The sequence below is a fragment of the Dendrobates tinctorius genome, unplaced genomic scaffold, assembly GCF_039654945.1.
Source record: "Dendrobates tinctorius isolate UK_male_01 unplaced genomic scaffold, ASM3965494v1 ptg000011l, whole genome shotgun sequence".
NCBI lineage: Eukaryota > Metazoa > Chordata > Amphibia > Anura > Dendrobatidae > Dendrobates > Dendrobates tinctorius.
The window spans coordinates 24,758,826-24,774,851 of record NW_027361679.1 but is presented as its reverse complement, the minus strand read 5'-3'; the positions used below and the strand labels follow the sequence as shown (position 1 = coordinate 24,774,851).

At 41.0% G+C, this 16,026-nt stretch overlaps 1 protein-coding gene across 1 annotated transcript in view; it reads right to left on the bottom strand.

The window, feature by feature from the left end:
* Positions 1–472: 472 nt before the first annotated feature.
* LOC141101246 (ovochymase-2-like) overlaps positions 473–16,026 on the bottom strand; it is a 117,777-nt gene continuing 102,223 nt past the window's right edge. Inside the window, exons 21-25 of the mRNA XM_073590205.1 lie at positions 10,615–10,697; positions 9,866–9,960; positions 5,360–5,610; positions 1,250–1,401; positions 473–741 (exon numbers count right to left, since the gene is read on the bottom strand). Coding sequence (XP_073446306.1) covers positions 550–741; positions 1,250–1,401; positions 5,360–5,610; positions 9,866–9,960; positions 10,615–10,697 — 773 coding nt within the window. The 3' untranslated portion in view covers positions 473–549. The remainder of the gene's footprint in view (positions 742–1,249; positions 1,402–5,359; positions 5,611–9,865; positions 9,961–10,614; positions 10,698–16,026) is intronic.

The following is a 16,026-nucleotide window of genomic DNA, read 5'->3' as shown; positions in this document are numbered from 1 at the left end:
AGGACAATGCATACCAGGAAAGAGGGGTGAGAGGACCATGCATACCAGGATTGAGGGGTGAGAAGACCATGCATTCCAGGATTGGGGGGTGAGGGGACCATGCATACCCCGAAAGGGGAGTAAGAAGACCATGCATACCAGGAAAGAGAGGTGAGAAGACCATGCATACCAGGATTGGGGGGTGAGAGGGCCATGCATTCCAGGATTGGGGGGTCAGGGGACCATGCATACCAGGATAGGGGGTTGAGGGGTAGCATGCATATCAGGATTGGGGGTGAGAGAACCATACATATCAGGATTGGGGGGTGCATTATTGCATTATTATTAAATCTTCAAAAATAAACTGCATATATATTCTAGAATACCCGATGTATTAGAATCGGGCCACCATCTAGTCTATTTATAAATGTATACAACTTGTAATGTGAAATCTAATGACAGATCCACTTTAAAAGGAATTATTAGTCAAATATACATGAGAGAGAATTATGTTCCTTTTATTAATCATTTAGAGCTTATTCATGAGGTATCTCAGTCCAAACAATATGTTCATACTGTCTTCTTCTCGTAATTGTACTTTTTGATCATGTCCTCTACCCATTCTCTGTAGGCTGACACTTTGGTGAAGACCTGAGGTTTCCTTTCAACAGGACAATTATTAGGTCCAAAACTAGTGATTCCTTTGACTTCCCAGACAGAGTTGGAAGTAGACTGGCAAATCAGTGCTCCTTCAGCCTCGCTCTGGAAATACATGTAATAAAACTTGTTATATATACACAAAATTACAGAATGTGCATAAAGTTGCACCCAAGCCATATTTGCCAATATTCCCAGAACATCTGGGAGGCTTCCAGTTAAAGAGATGACCTATAGGACTCCTAGAAAAGTTAGCAAATTTCCAGAGTGCTGGGGAAATCTCCTGAAACCTCACAAAAAGCAACTATTTCAGGCATCGAAAGACATGACCCAAGAAAGGAGATGTAACAATGCGAAAAAAAAAAAATTAGTTGTTCCACTTTGTGTAACACATTAACCATCCACCTGGTAGCGTTTGGCCTGATTGGTGGCAAGTATGCCCTATATCTAAGGTGACAGTCCAATTGTACTCCAAACACATATTTTTTTATAATTTTGTTTCTTCAAGATAAGTGTAATAAATTTAAATCACTCTTTGCCCAACCCAAAATAACATGTTTATAGTGAAGAATAGTTATCTGAAGACTATGGCCAACCTAAGATTTTGACTTACCTTACAAGCAGACTTTAATTTTTCTTGAGAATCAAAGCCAGCACAAACCATGGATGCCGTAATCTGGTCCTGCCAAAAACTGGACTGACTGCATGTTTCATAGGACATTATGGGTATTGGCATCTTAAATTTTGTGTTGGTATACAGTCCACCTACAACAAGACATATGCATTTCGATCTGTGATATAGACTCTGAAGTATTCCTAATCTTCTTCTTTTAAGAAATGTTTGTTTTTAAGCCTACATCAATTTTAATACTTTAATGAAAAGCGACCTGTCCTCTTGCACAAATCAGTCCAGCATTTGTTTTGTGCAGCAATATCCTTTAAAATAAATGGACATCTGTTCTCCTAATTTTTCTTAATCATAATCCACTTAAAATCCAATCATGCCACCGTGATCTTCACCAATTGCATATCTGTGACTCCATCTAATTACTACCTTGTAGGAAACAATCTCTAAATTCTCCAATCTTTTAATCTGAGAACACACAGACCACAGAATACATACAGTAATATTTTTCATGTTATCTACCCTGTGTGCTTCTTAAAGGAGTAGAATAGTTGGATATTTGTAAAAATGTATGCTAGAATTTGTGAAAATCCTATTTCAACCCTGACAACTCTAAGTATAAGCAGTGTTTCTCTTTCTGAAGCAAGATTAGTCATATCAAGTGTCACACGCACCCACTCAAATTATTTTTTATAATCAAAGTGTATATATTAGTTTTACAAGTATTTAGTATTATTATTTGAAGTGTTTTCCTTTTTTTACTTGCACTTTTTACAACTTTCTACCTATCGTTTTATTTTCTGTTTATTTAATTATTTTATTCATTTTTTTTAATTTTAGGGTGATTTCAATTTTCCATTTTCAATTTTTTGTTAACATACTTTTTTACTAGTATAGAAATATCCAAGGCAAATATGTCCTTATAGGCGTTTACAATAGAAAGCTTTGTAGGACTTTTTCTGGACCAGGGTGCTCAGTTTTTGGAAATTTATGACTATTCCTTGTACACTGTTGTGTTCATATTTCGTCACAAAGCTAATGGAGTTTACTGCCACAACTGGAGATTTCCTAAGACAGCAGTTTTGGAAAGTAAGGATGTGTATTGCTTACTAGTGTTCCCACAATAAACCATCATGACGTAAATGCTCATTATGGTGTGTAATCTTTTTGTTAGAGGGCAGAAAAAGAGTGTTCATTTCAGAAACCTGACCATGTGAAATAACTTATCATGGGCTAGTAACTTCAGAGCTAACTCAAGGTTAGTGGGATCATCCTCACTCAAGAACATGGTTTTATAACTGGTCAGTTTTTTCATTAGACCCAAAGTATATGTCAGGAGTAATGATGAACAAACATGCTCGGATAACATCTTATCCTCGCATGCTCTGGTGCTATCATTATCTCTGGCGTGCTCGTATCCCCACATGTGTTTAGACTGTCTAACAGCCGCGAATCATGCAGCCGCGGGGACTCGAACATAGTATACGAGCACTGCCAGAAGCCCCAATAACACCCAAGCATGCCCTAATAATAGGTTGACCAAGCACGTTCGCTTATCGATAGTCACGAGTATTCCTCGTTATATTCCTATGATAAATATATAGGCATACATGCATTGTATAAAAAATAAAATACCATGTTGTATATATGTTTTTACTGATCCCCATTGCATAGGAAGGGCAGTATTCTACACCTTACTATGCATTAAAAATAGTATGCCAGCCCAGCAAATGGCAAAGGGACAGACTTGACCTATGCTTTAATGCGAGAGGGCCTTTGGATATGTTTAGTGTGTGAACCTAAAAAGAAGGATTGTTCATATATTTTAGCAAGCATGATCCTTGGTAACTTTTGATATAAGTAGGGTTCGAAAATCCTGGAAACTTCTTATCTCTCTTGACAGATGATGTTAGGGCACTGAAAGTGCATGCTTGGTCAAGTCCAGCATGCATATGTAGGGAGGGCAATTGGAGATAGATGTCAGCTCAGAAAGAGCTCTACTAACTGCTATCTAAGGTGTATGGGCAGCTTTAGTAATATACCGCATGTAAAGAATATTACTATAAGCTATATAGTCACCTGCCATGTACAGTGAATATTCATTTCTCTTTAGCAGCGGGCACAGGCTTTAGCCGCAGCAGCTGGCTCCTGCCTCCTGTGACCCACTGCTCTGTTGCTGCCGCTCCCTCTCCAATCTCTGTGACCCTCACTCGACTGTAAGCTGATGGGGGCTTTTCAGCACAAAAAAAAGTGCTGAAAAACTTGGCTTATACTAGAGTATATACGGTACCTTACTTTTGAGCATTTCACTTACTTGCATTCCCCATTGTTGCTTACATGCTATTTCGCTTGCCTTTTTTCTGCATAGCTTCCATGTGTCTTTTTGTAAATATGTAGTCCTGTATATATTCTGTTATTTTTCAGTTGTTTGTTTTCATTAACATGTATTATATGCAAATGTATGCTGTGATGCCACATAAGGTCAATCCTTTTTATAATGCTTCCACTGGTATCATGCCAGATTCTATGCCTAAGGGCCGAAAATGCATCCATATGGGCACGGTTTTTAATTGTCTGGACACCCTATTTTAACCATGTGGAATAAAGCTACAGACTTTTATTCATATGGCCAGGTGGATCCTTTTCCTCCTTTTTTTGACAATTTTCTCCAGTGGTCAATGGTATTGGATCCATGCTGTGTTAACAAGCAGCAATGCTACATTTACTACACGGTGAGGCTTTTCTCAATTTTGCTTTTTGTGCTTCTTCTAGATACTGAAGCACTTACTTCCTGGAGAGTGTTCTTCACTTGGGTTAATGTTTTGAAGGGATTTTTCTTCACCATGGAAAGGATTTTGCAGTCATTCATCACTATTGTCTTCTGCAAAATGTCCAAACCCTTTGCGTTCCCAAGCTCACCAGTGCGCTCTTTTTTTGCAAAATGTATCAAACTGTTGATTTGGCCACTACTGACATTTCTACTATATTTTTGATAGATTTCTTATTTTTTCAGCCTAATGATGGTCTTATTCTCTTCCATTAAGAGCTCCTCCGACCATATGTTGTGGGTTCACAGCAACAGCTTCCAAATGCCACACCTGGAATCAGCTGTTTACCTACTTAACTGATAATGGATTTACAAGAGAATATCCAAGTAGTCCATTAAAGAGCTTTTGAGATCAGTCTCCAATTTCTTTTGGTCCCTTTAAAAAGAGGCAGCTACATATTAAAGAGCTGTAATTCCTAAACCCTTACTCCAATTAGAATGTGAATATCATCAAATTTAGGCCATGTTCACACGTTCAATATTTGGTCACTATTTTACATCAGTATTTGCAAGTAAAAATCAGGAGTGGAACAATCAGAGGAAAAGTTTAATAGAAACATGTCACCATTTCTGCATTTTTCACCCACTCCTGGTTTTGGTTTACAAATACTGAACGTGTGAATGTGGCTTAAAGATGAGACTTTACACTTTGTCCATTTTGATTATATAACTGTATCTTGAATATATTTTTTAAACAGCTAAAATGCCAAAATTTGGGTCACTGTCTAAATATTTCTATACCTAACTATTTTAAATTACATGCATTTTTATTGTTGGAGGCATACTAATACCGTCCATGTCTTGTCTTTTCCTGGTTGTATTCAAGAAAAATGAGAGATGGACAACCCTTGGCAATTGGCTCTTGCCTCCCTATAATTTGCCCTTGTCAGTTGGCTATCATTTAGATCTCTTCTATAGTTATTCTATTATTATTATAATCCATTATTACAGGTTATTGGTCAGGCTTTTAAAAATGTGCAATTCAGAAATAATACTTGAGGTAGAACTGATACACTAGTGCAAGGAGACATGGTGAGGTGCATGGCCCACAGACTCTCACTATAGGACCTTGCCCAAGACATAACACTGTATGTTTTGACAGCCCAGAATAATTAACTCTGTGAATTTTACCCAGGCGATACCAAATGCATTTTTCTAGATACAAACATGTATAAACAATGTCTGGTGCATTATCACATGGATGATAATGTCTATAGTAGGTAGTCTATGTGAAGCTTCTTTTTTTATATGGCTGTAAGCAATGACAATACCTGTATTAGTAGCTGCCCAGCCTGCCCAATAGCAGACCTGTCCAGATGAAACGGGTTCCTCGGCATAAGGCAAGCAGACAGGCTGTATATGAAACACCTTTTCTGACAGGTGTAGTAGAGCTATATCATGAAAGTAGATGTTACTGTCGGAAAACTCAAAGCCTTCGTGTCTGATGGTAGCATCAGTTTCAATACAAGTCTCAATAGAATCAGATGTAAAGCATACCCTCCATGAATTATGCTTCCAGGCTCTGCAAAGAAGAACATAGTTAGGCTCTGAGCCTGTATAGGAAATTACACTTGATTTGACATTCGAGACAGTGGCTCCTGCATTGAGGGGAACACTGTGCATGTAGCTGTTATTTGGGTACTGTGGCTAGCTTATTTATAGAGGCATTGTGGATATACTGTTATAAAAGCAATGTGGCAAATTGTGTTAAAGGGGCATCATGCCATATTTTAATCTTGCTGTGGAATGCTGCATATACTAAATACACAATATACTCAATACCTCCGTGTTGGGAGCATATATATTCCTCTACTTTACCGATTATGCACGTCACCATTCACCAACCTTCAGACTCTGGATGTTAGCTGCAGTTACACCAAGGTATGTCCACTTTATAGATGACGCACTTCTCTGTGTAAATATTGTGCCGCTGTATCTACATTATAATGAAGCACTGCAAAGTGCCCTGGATGAAACTGCACCTCCTACAAATAGAACCAACTCTGCACAGACGGCGACAACCATGGCACACGCTGCAATCATGTTTACTCCAGTGGTGCTCCAAGTACACTGAACATCAGTGGAGAATATCCCATCTGGCCTAAGATTTCATCCATTATGAGTTTATGGTTAAAACATAAAACTACCCTTCACCTTTCCAAACAAGCCTACTTCAACACAGTTACCACCTTACTATCCAACAGTCCTAAATGACACTTTTGTTGTTTTAATTTTCTCCTCAGTCCAAGAGTTTAATCCCCAACAGCTAACCTCAGCACTGACAATCTGGCCTATTATTTAAAAGAAAAAACTGACCAAATGCAACAGGAAATTTTCTCCCAATCTCCTAATATCATGAATTTTCTTCCCTCCTGCACTTCACCTAGCTCAAGTTCTGTCTTTGAATCGGTCACGGAAGAAGAGGTTACTTGGCTTCTCACACCTTCTTACCCTACTACTTGCACCAGTGACCCAATCCCTCAGCTCTCCTTTAGTCTCTTTCCCACTCACCTAACTAAAATATTTAACCTTGCTCTCATCTGGTATCTTTCCCTTTTCTTTCAAACATGCCAGTATATATCCGTTACTTAAAAAAAACATCCCTCATCCAAAACTACACTGCTAACCAATGACCTGTCTCTAATCTCCCCTTCATTTCTAATCTTCTGGAACTTTTGATCCACTCCCGTCTAATCCGATATCTTTCAGATAACTCTCTTCTTGACCCTTTACACTCTACTGAAACTGCTCTTCTAAATTCGCTAATGATCTACTGCCAACTCAATCTAATGGTCACTGCTCTTTGCTGATTCTCCTAGATGTCTCTGCTGCATTCAACACTGTGGATCACTGGTTTCTCCTCACTATGCTCCTCTCTATCTGACTCAAGGATACTGTTCTCTCTTGAGTCTCCTTCTACCTCCTCTGATTACTGCTTCACTGTATCTTTTGCTGGCTCCTCTTCTCACTGTTCAGGTTCCTCAGGGTTCAGTCCTAGGTCCGCTCCTCTTCTCCGTATATACTGTCCATATTGGACAAACCATCAGTAAATTCAGTTTCTAACACCATATACACTCACTGACCACTTTATTAGGTACACCTGTCCAACTGTGTGTTAAGACTTAATTTCTAATCAGCCAATCACACGGCGGCAACTCAGTGCATTTAGGCATGTAGACATGGTCAAGACAATCTCCTGCAGTTCAAACCGAGCATCAGTATGGGGAAGAAAGGTGATTTGAGTGCCTTTGAACGTGGCATGATTGTTGGTGCCAGAAGGGCTGGTCTGAGTATTTCAGAAACTGCTGATCTACTGGGATTTTCACGCACAACCATCTCTAGGGTTTACAGAGAATGGTCCGAAAAAGAAAAAAAATCCAGTGAGCGGCAGTTCTGTGGCCGGAAATGCCTTGTTGATGCCAGAGGTCAGAGGAGAATGGGCATACTGGTTCGAGCTGATAGAAAGGCAACAGTGACTCAAATTGCCACCCGTTACAACCAAGGTAGGCAGAAGAGCATCTCTGAACGCACAGTGCGTCGAACTTTGAGGCAGATGGGCTACAGCAGCAGAAGACCACACTGGGTACCACTCCTCTCAGCTAAGAACAGGCATCTGATGGCTACTTTCAGCAGGATAATGCACCATGTCATAAAGCTCGAATCATCTCAGATTGGTTTCTTGAACATGACAATGAGTTCACTGTACTCAAATGGCCTCCTCAGTCACCAGATCTCAATCCAATAGAGCATCTTTGGGATGTGGTGGAACGGGAGATTCGCATCAGGGATGTGCAGCCGACAAATCTGCGCCAACTGTGTGATGCCATCATGTCAATATGGTCCAAAATCTCTGAGGAATGCTTCCAGCACCTTGTTGAATCTCTGCCACGAAGAATTGAGGCAGTTCTGAAGGCAAAAGGGGGTCCAACCCGTTACTAGCATGGTGTACCTAATAAAGTGGCCAGTGAGTGTATATGCTGATGACCCCAATTACCAATTATAAACATCGTCCCCTGATGTCACCCCTGCATTATTACAAAATACCAGTGATTGTCTTTCCATTGTCTCTAACATCATGTCCTCTTTCTGTCTAAAACTGAATCTATCAAATACTGAACTCCTTATGTTTCCATGCCCTACTAACTTTCCTAAACCCAATATTGCAATTCCTGTGTGTGGTTCTACGATTCTACGATTATTCACCTGTTTTTTTTTCTTTTTTTTTACTCAGATCTTTCCTTCATGCCCCACTTCTAATCACTCACTCGCTGATGCCACCTATACTTCAAAAACCTTTCACATCATCATCAGAATTCAACCTTTTCTTACCTTTGACTCTGCAAAAACTCTTACTGTAGAACTTATTCATTCTCATCTGGACTACTGCAACTCTCTACTAGTTACTAAACTCTCCACTCTCCAATCAATCATGAATGCAGCAGCCAAGATCATATTCCTCTCCAACCGCCACACTGATGCATCTACCCTGTGCCAGTCATTGCACTGGTTGCCCATACGCTTCAGAGTCCAATATAAATTTATCGCTCTCACCCACAAAGGTCTCCACAGCTCTGCACCACTTTACATCTGATCTCTATCTTTCACCCTTTGTTCCACTAGTGACTTAAGACTAACATCCTCTATAATCCGAACCTCACACTCCCATCTTCAAGACTTCCCCCGAGTTGCGCCAATTCTCTGGAATGCACTTCCCAGGAAAATTCCATTAATTCCCAATACCCACAATTTTAAGCATGCCTAAAAACATACTTCTTTAGACTGGCCTATCACCTTATGTAACTTCCCATTTTGCCCTTCCAAACTTTTCTTCCAAATCTGTTCCCTTTTTGAATCGGTTTACGCATGATCCATGCGCTTAATAGCCCTGTGTCTGTACTTAGACAGATATTATTTTGATCGTTGGCCATGCAATACAACCATTTTTTACCATTTACCTTTCGTGTCTTCCCTATTTCCTCATAAATTGTTAAATTGCGAGCAGGGCCCTCATTCCTCTTGGTATCTGTTGAGTTACTGTATGTGTTTACTGTGTAATGTCTCTATTGTATGTAACGTAAAGTGCTGCGGAACATGTTGGCGCTATAGAAAGAAAAATTATTATTGTTACACCATTTGCCAATCGCAGCCTCTCTCATTCATAGTAAATGAGCGCTTCCCAGCAAAAATGGCATAATGCGGCTCTTTGGTTATGTTTTACTATATCTGTATCTGGATATAACAGAACTGTAGCTATAGGGAGAGCAATGGTAACTGTTGGCCTGACCCCTAGGGGGCTGCTGCATGAGAAGACACTGACTTTATGATTGTACTCACAGAACTATAGACGTGAAGGAAGAGCTCTTGGTTAATGAGATGGGTGTGAAAAGATGAAGAATACCGTATATTTCCAAGCTTTCTGCTAAAGCTGAATTAAATATGAGCACCAACTTTAGCTGCTTTTCAGATCTGCACGAAAGGCTATGCTCGGACACTCTTTTGCAGCTTTAGCAAAAAAATATAGAAAATAAAGCTGAGCATGTTTGCAATTTTATTTAATGAGGTGAACACCCTGAAGGACCCCATTAAAGTCAATGGGATCCATAATGCTTTACTTGTTCTAGGTATCCGGATTTAAATAGATCAGACGTCTCAAAAGATTTCTGAAGTGAGTCACCCTTTATAGTGCATACGACTTGAGGACCGGAGTCTAAGGAGCCAGGGAATCAGGCCAAATCCTGAGATGTCAAGTCAGTAGTGGTGTAAATTTGATTACTCACATGCCTAGACAATGAGCAGGTAGGAGGATCCACTGCGAATGTATCAGTGACCCTGCACATCTGTGATGGAGTGGTAGATGTGATCCGGAGCGGCTCTGCAACCAAACACAGACATTGTAGGAGAAAGGCAGCAGCCATCTGTGTATGTAGGTGAACAGTGAAAACTCTTTTCTATCTGTTAGTCATTATACTGAAACAAATGAGATGAGGATCTGGATCTAATGCCATGACAGTAACAACTAAATAGATTTCTTTTCTTCCTACATTTTTTATAGACTCTTTTATATCTAATGTTGCGCAATTGTACTTTTATACTGTATTTTATGTCTGTTCAAGCATTATGACTGGAAGGCTACAGTAAAGACAAGCTAATGTGGTGCCATCTAGTGGAAATTTTTTGTCACTGCAACAGATAATGAAAAAATTCTCCAACCAAATTACATTGTAATCTTTTATCTGTTTAAGAAAAACTAAAAGTGGTTTTATCGCCTTGTGTAGATATTTTATGTAACTTTCTAAACGACTTTGTGATGGGGGGGATTTATTATAAGTATATGATAAAAAATAATTGGATCCATTGTACAACCCCCTGCCAATATAATACAGTATATGGGGTCTGGATTTTCACCTGTATTTCCTAAAATATTTTCTACAATTATTTACACTTGGAACTGCTCTTATGTGCACTCCACATTTTATAAATAATGTCATGTCAAAATGAATTCGCCAGAACACTAGTTACTGCTTACCTGTACAGAGGCCTGCCAGTACAGCTGTGAGGAGTCACTGGGTATTGTCGGCAAGGACCGCGGATCACAATTTGCAGGCCAGTCTAATACAATGTAATAGGTCAGTAAACTGCAGTGTTACATTACACTTTCCAAAACTTTCAGAAACACATGACACTTTATGTTTAGATTATGTAACATTGCAAAAGTAGCAATGAAGAACTGGGCAAGAGACTTGGTCTAAATCCGGTGTTAAACACTTTGAAAAGTTGCACATTTTTGCCAATGCTGAGCTCTGTATAACCCTGCCTACATCACAGATTGGTAGCTTTCTGTTTGTCAGCGGTTGGGTTAGGCTGTGTTCACACACAGCGTTTTTTTTAGCAGTATTTTTAGCGGTTTTTCCAATAAAACTGCTATAAAACCGCTAAAAATAAGCTTCCCATTCATTTCTATGCATTTTGCACTTTTTGTGCATACTGATGCGTTTTTTTTACCGCAAAAAAAACCCGCATCGCGGTAAAAAACGCAGCATGCTCATTAATTTCGCGGATTTTTCCGTGTTTCTGGCTATTTCTATGCATCTTGAAACCGCATGGAGAAAAAACGCATGAAAACCGTGCATTTTTTGCGCAAAAACCGCTCAGAAAAAAACGCGCGGTTTCTGGGAAGGGAGTCAGGTTTTTCAGCAGAAATTTTCTTCTACGTGTGCACTTAGCCTTAGGGTTATACAGAGCTCACGAGTTTGGAGGACTACTTGGCAACAGGTTTACAAATGATAATCTCCTGCTGATAAAATGGTCATTTTATAATAACGCTCAGGCACTGATTTCATGCATAAACTGGTAATTTATTAAAAAGTTCCAATGTAGTCAATTTCATGTGTTTAAACATATACGCTTGGCTTGCATGACAGCAAAATCAACCAACGTTTCGGCAAAAAAAGCCTTGTTCACGATTTATCTAAACATAAAGAAAATAAAGTAACTAAGCACGTGTTATACACAATATTAGCAATAAGTAAATGATAATATCAAAAAATAATGATATTCCAGATATATCAGACATTCCATCTACCCTGCAGTGCGCACCTTCCACAATTAACATATCACAGCTGGCACTAATATAGCTGTATTAAAAGGACGCTAGTAATGTCCTCAGCACCCACTTTCCTGGAACGCTGGCAAGACACACACTCACACTCACTCTCTCCCTGGTGACTCAGGTATATCCTTGCAGCATATTTTATTTAGCAGCCTGCTGTATGAATCTCTGCTGCACATTTCATCTGTGGTTTTTCCTCTTTTTCTTACTTTACAGTCTTCACCCTTTTTGCTCTAAGCACTAAATTAATTTTCTGTTTCTCTATTTAGCTGCTATACCTACCAATACAGAGACCAAAATATAGCATATTGGATATTGCAAGCTTTATTTTAAATTGCTATTCACATTACATAAGATTATAAGGGTGGACTTTGGATAGCTGGTCATATTATTCTTGAATCATGACATTCTTATTTTTTACATGTTGGTCCTTGAGGATAGAGGATTCTTGTTTCAAATATCATGATGTCTGAAATATCATTATTTTTTGATATTTATCATTTACTTATTGCTAATGTGTATAACATGCTTAGTTATATTATTTTCTTTATGTTTAGATAAATCGTGAACAAGGCTTTTTTTGCTGAAACGTTGATTGATTCTGCTGTCATGTAAGCCAAGCGTATATGTCTAAACACATGAAATTGACCACATTGGAACTTTTTAATAAATTACCAGTTTATGCATGAAATCAGTGCCTGAAAGTTTTTCCTTACATATTGGAGTATTTTTTTCTGGAAGGCCCTGTACATTGGTCAGCCATCTCCTTTACCACATCATTTTATAATAACTACAGCAAGCAGCCCACTAAGTGATATATTGCTGGAATCAGGGTCTCTGTCTCTATATCATACTGTTCTCAGATTAGGTAACCAAAACCTGGTGACATATTCCATTTTACAATTTGGTTTGTTTTACAATTTTAGATGTTAAAGCAGTTGTCTTAACAGGATAGATGATTAAATTTGCAAAATGCTTGTAAAAACAAGCAATGTTACAATTTACTTGTTATTAAAAATCTTCTCCATTGTTAATAATAGAGGGATTTTTGTCTCTATAGCTTACTTCTTCATTTCTAAGTTTCTGCAGCCAGGGGTGTAATGATCATCGTTGCAGAGGGAGCCCACCGATGGCAATTTCAACTAGATGTGCATCTTTGGATGCACATTCAGGTGAAATGTGTTGTGGTGCAGAGATCCGCCAGCTCCCTGTGCTGCTGTACACGTTGCTGGCCAGTCAGGGGCTGGCAGCTAACTTCGGCTTACCAGACCTGTGTCAGCTACAGAAGAGGACGTCACATGTCATGGGACGGGTGGAAGGTGAGTAGAATCATTTCTTTCTTTTTAAAATGTGCTGGATAAGAACGAAAGGGCCCAGGATAGGGACATTGTATAACATTATACCAGGATTTGGGATGGGGACATTATACGACATTATACCAGAATGGACATGTGACATGACCCAACTGGTGGTCGGTCAGCGGACGGAGCAACACGCGCACAACGGGATGGTATTGGGGAGAGGAAGGCCCTACCAATCAGGAATGAGGGATGGTCACCACCTGAGCTCAAATCTGAGCCTGTCCCTGCACTTCCCTAACGTCCTACGTGGGTCCTTGCCCCCACCGTTGTCAGGATACCTTGTCCTTCACTGTCACCTAACACTGCTCTGGCTAGTGCCCTGGCTGATGTAGGGTGCTAGCCTAGCCACTACAGATAATAACACACAGGGGATAGTGACAAACCGTAAGGAATGAGGAAATAACAACTTAAATTTTAGACACTGCAGCTAAGCTCCACACCACAGATTGCACAGCAACTGGACTCCAAACACCAGGCATGGCTAACACCAGAGAGCTGCTCCTTCTAGGCTTGTATCCAGAGAGAAACTATCACCAATAGTCAGCTGATGCATCAGGTGACCTTTAAAATGATGATGGGAGTGGTCCCACCCACATCAGCTGACCCAGCAGTACTGCACTAACACCAGATTGCCAGCAGGGAAAAACTGACATTAACCCCCGATGGTCCAAAAGGAAAAAAGGTTTAAACAGAGTGGAACCAAAATCATTTTGGAGCCAATCGGATGCCTTCCTGATGATATTGCATAACGGATAAATGACTGTATTTCTTAGAATTGGAAATACCAAGAAATGGCCAATGCAATGTTCAAGATCATAGATGCAATGGTCTGCAAGGAAACATATTGCAGCAAATGTAAGACAAATCATGCTTACTTTCTTTTCTAATTGGAAGATGTCCAGCAGTGTCATCAGCTCAGAAGTGGGAACTCTGCTACACTCATCTACTGTGCAGAAAAGCATGTTTAGAAGTGTTTTATGAAGAAAGTATTATGGCCAAAAGCCATACGTTGGGGTTAAGGTCAGACGAGTTTGCTGGTCAGTCAAGCACAGTGAAGCTTTTGTTTTTAAACCAGGAATTGGTACTTTTGGCAGTGTGGACAGGTGCCAAATCGTGCTGGATCATGAAATTTCCATCTCCAATAAGCTTGTCGGCAGAGGGAAGCATGAAGTGCTCTAAAATTTCCTGATAGACGGCTACGCTGACTTTGGTCTTGATAAAACACAGTGGACCTACACCAGCAGATGACATTGCTACCGAAGCCATCATTGATTGTGGATACTTCACACTATACCTTGGAAATCAAGGTCCCAGAGTCTGGAAGAGGAGTGGAGGGCCAGACAATCTAAGCTGCTTGAGGTCTAGTGTGATGTTTCCAATACAGGAGCAAAATATCAGTTCAACAGCCACTCTCCACCTATCCATTGCTGGAGGGGGTGACTGCCCAGTATACAATTGCACAATATAGGCCCGCATAGGGCGTTGTTCACACAAGGGTACTGCATAGTGTTTGGTTCACAGCCTATTAGTCACGTACCTACTTTTCAATTAGGCGGGCAGGCCAGAACACTCACAATGCATCACAGTGTGAACACCCCTCATGCGAGGCCAGACGTGTTTGGGCTTGGCTGCACCCCGAAAAAAATAGTGCAAAAAATACAAAAATAGTGAGGTATTTGTTGATATTTTGGCTTTCCACTGCCGACACGCTTATTGGAGATGGAAATGTAATTCTCCAGCAGGACTTGGCACCTGTCCACACTGCCAAAAATACCAATACTTGGTTTAAAAACAACAGTATCACGGTGCTTGATTGGCCAGTAAATGCATCTGACCGTAACCTCATATAGAATCTATTTGTGTTACGCTGTGGACACAGGTGACGAGAGTGGACCCACTGGACCGTGGCGCCGAGCTCTCCCCGAGCGAGCGCACCAAGTGGACCGACCCCTATACAGGGACCGTTAGGGAACAGACTCGGGAAGTTCTAGCGCCACGGCAGCCAGGACCAGGGGTCGGCTCAGGAGGGTGAACAAGTGATGAGGAACAGAGGAAGGTCCAGAGAGGAACCAGGGTGACCAGGGTCCAGAGGCTGCGGAAGAGGAAGAAGGACGGAGGAAGGCGGGGGTCCAGGAAGAGGCGAACTGAAAAGGAAGGAGAAACAGGGGTTAGGCAGGAGGAACGGACCGGAGGGACAGAGGAACACTGAGGACACAGGCAGAAGACACAGGAACTAACAGGAGGCACAAGACACAAGGAATAAACTAGAGCTCAGCTAGCAAGGAACAAGCAGCAGGGAGCGCAGCCTAGACAACCGAGAGGCAACTCAATAGTCAGGCGCCTCCACTAAGGGAGGGCGGCCTGAAATACCTGGTGGTGGCCTCTGATAGGTCGGGGGGCCGGTCCGGGTCAGGTCACGGCAGACAGGTGGCTGCCGGTAGGAGCGTGCGGCTTATCCCTCCGGCGCGTGCGCAGAGGCACAGTGCGCGCGGCCGAGGGAAGTGGAGGAGAACGTCGGAACGCCGACCGCCGGAAAGCAAGGAGAGCGGAGGCGTGCGCGCAGGACGCGTCAGAGGAGAGAGTCGGGGCAGAAGCAGGAGCGGTGAGTATGGCAGCGGGAGCGGCGCTAACCATTTGGTTATTGTCAAGAGGAAGATTAGAGGCAGTAGTCCCCACAAAGCAGACAAGCTGAATGCTGCTATCAAAGCAACCTGGGCTTCCATAACACCTCAGCAATGCCACAGGCTGATCGTCTCCATGCCACGCTGCGTTGATGCAATAATTGCTGCCAAAGAAGCCCCAACAAAGTATTGCGTGCATTTACTGAACATACATATCAGTAGGACAACATTTTAGATTTTAAAATAATTTTTTTAAGCTGGCGTTATAAAGTATTCTAATTTACTGAGATAATGACGTTTAAGTTTTCATTGGCTGTAAGCCATAATAATCAACAATAACAGAAATA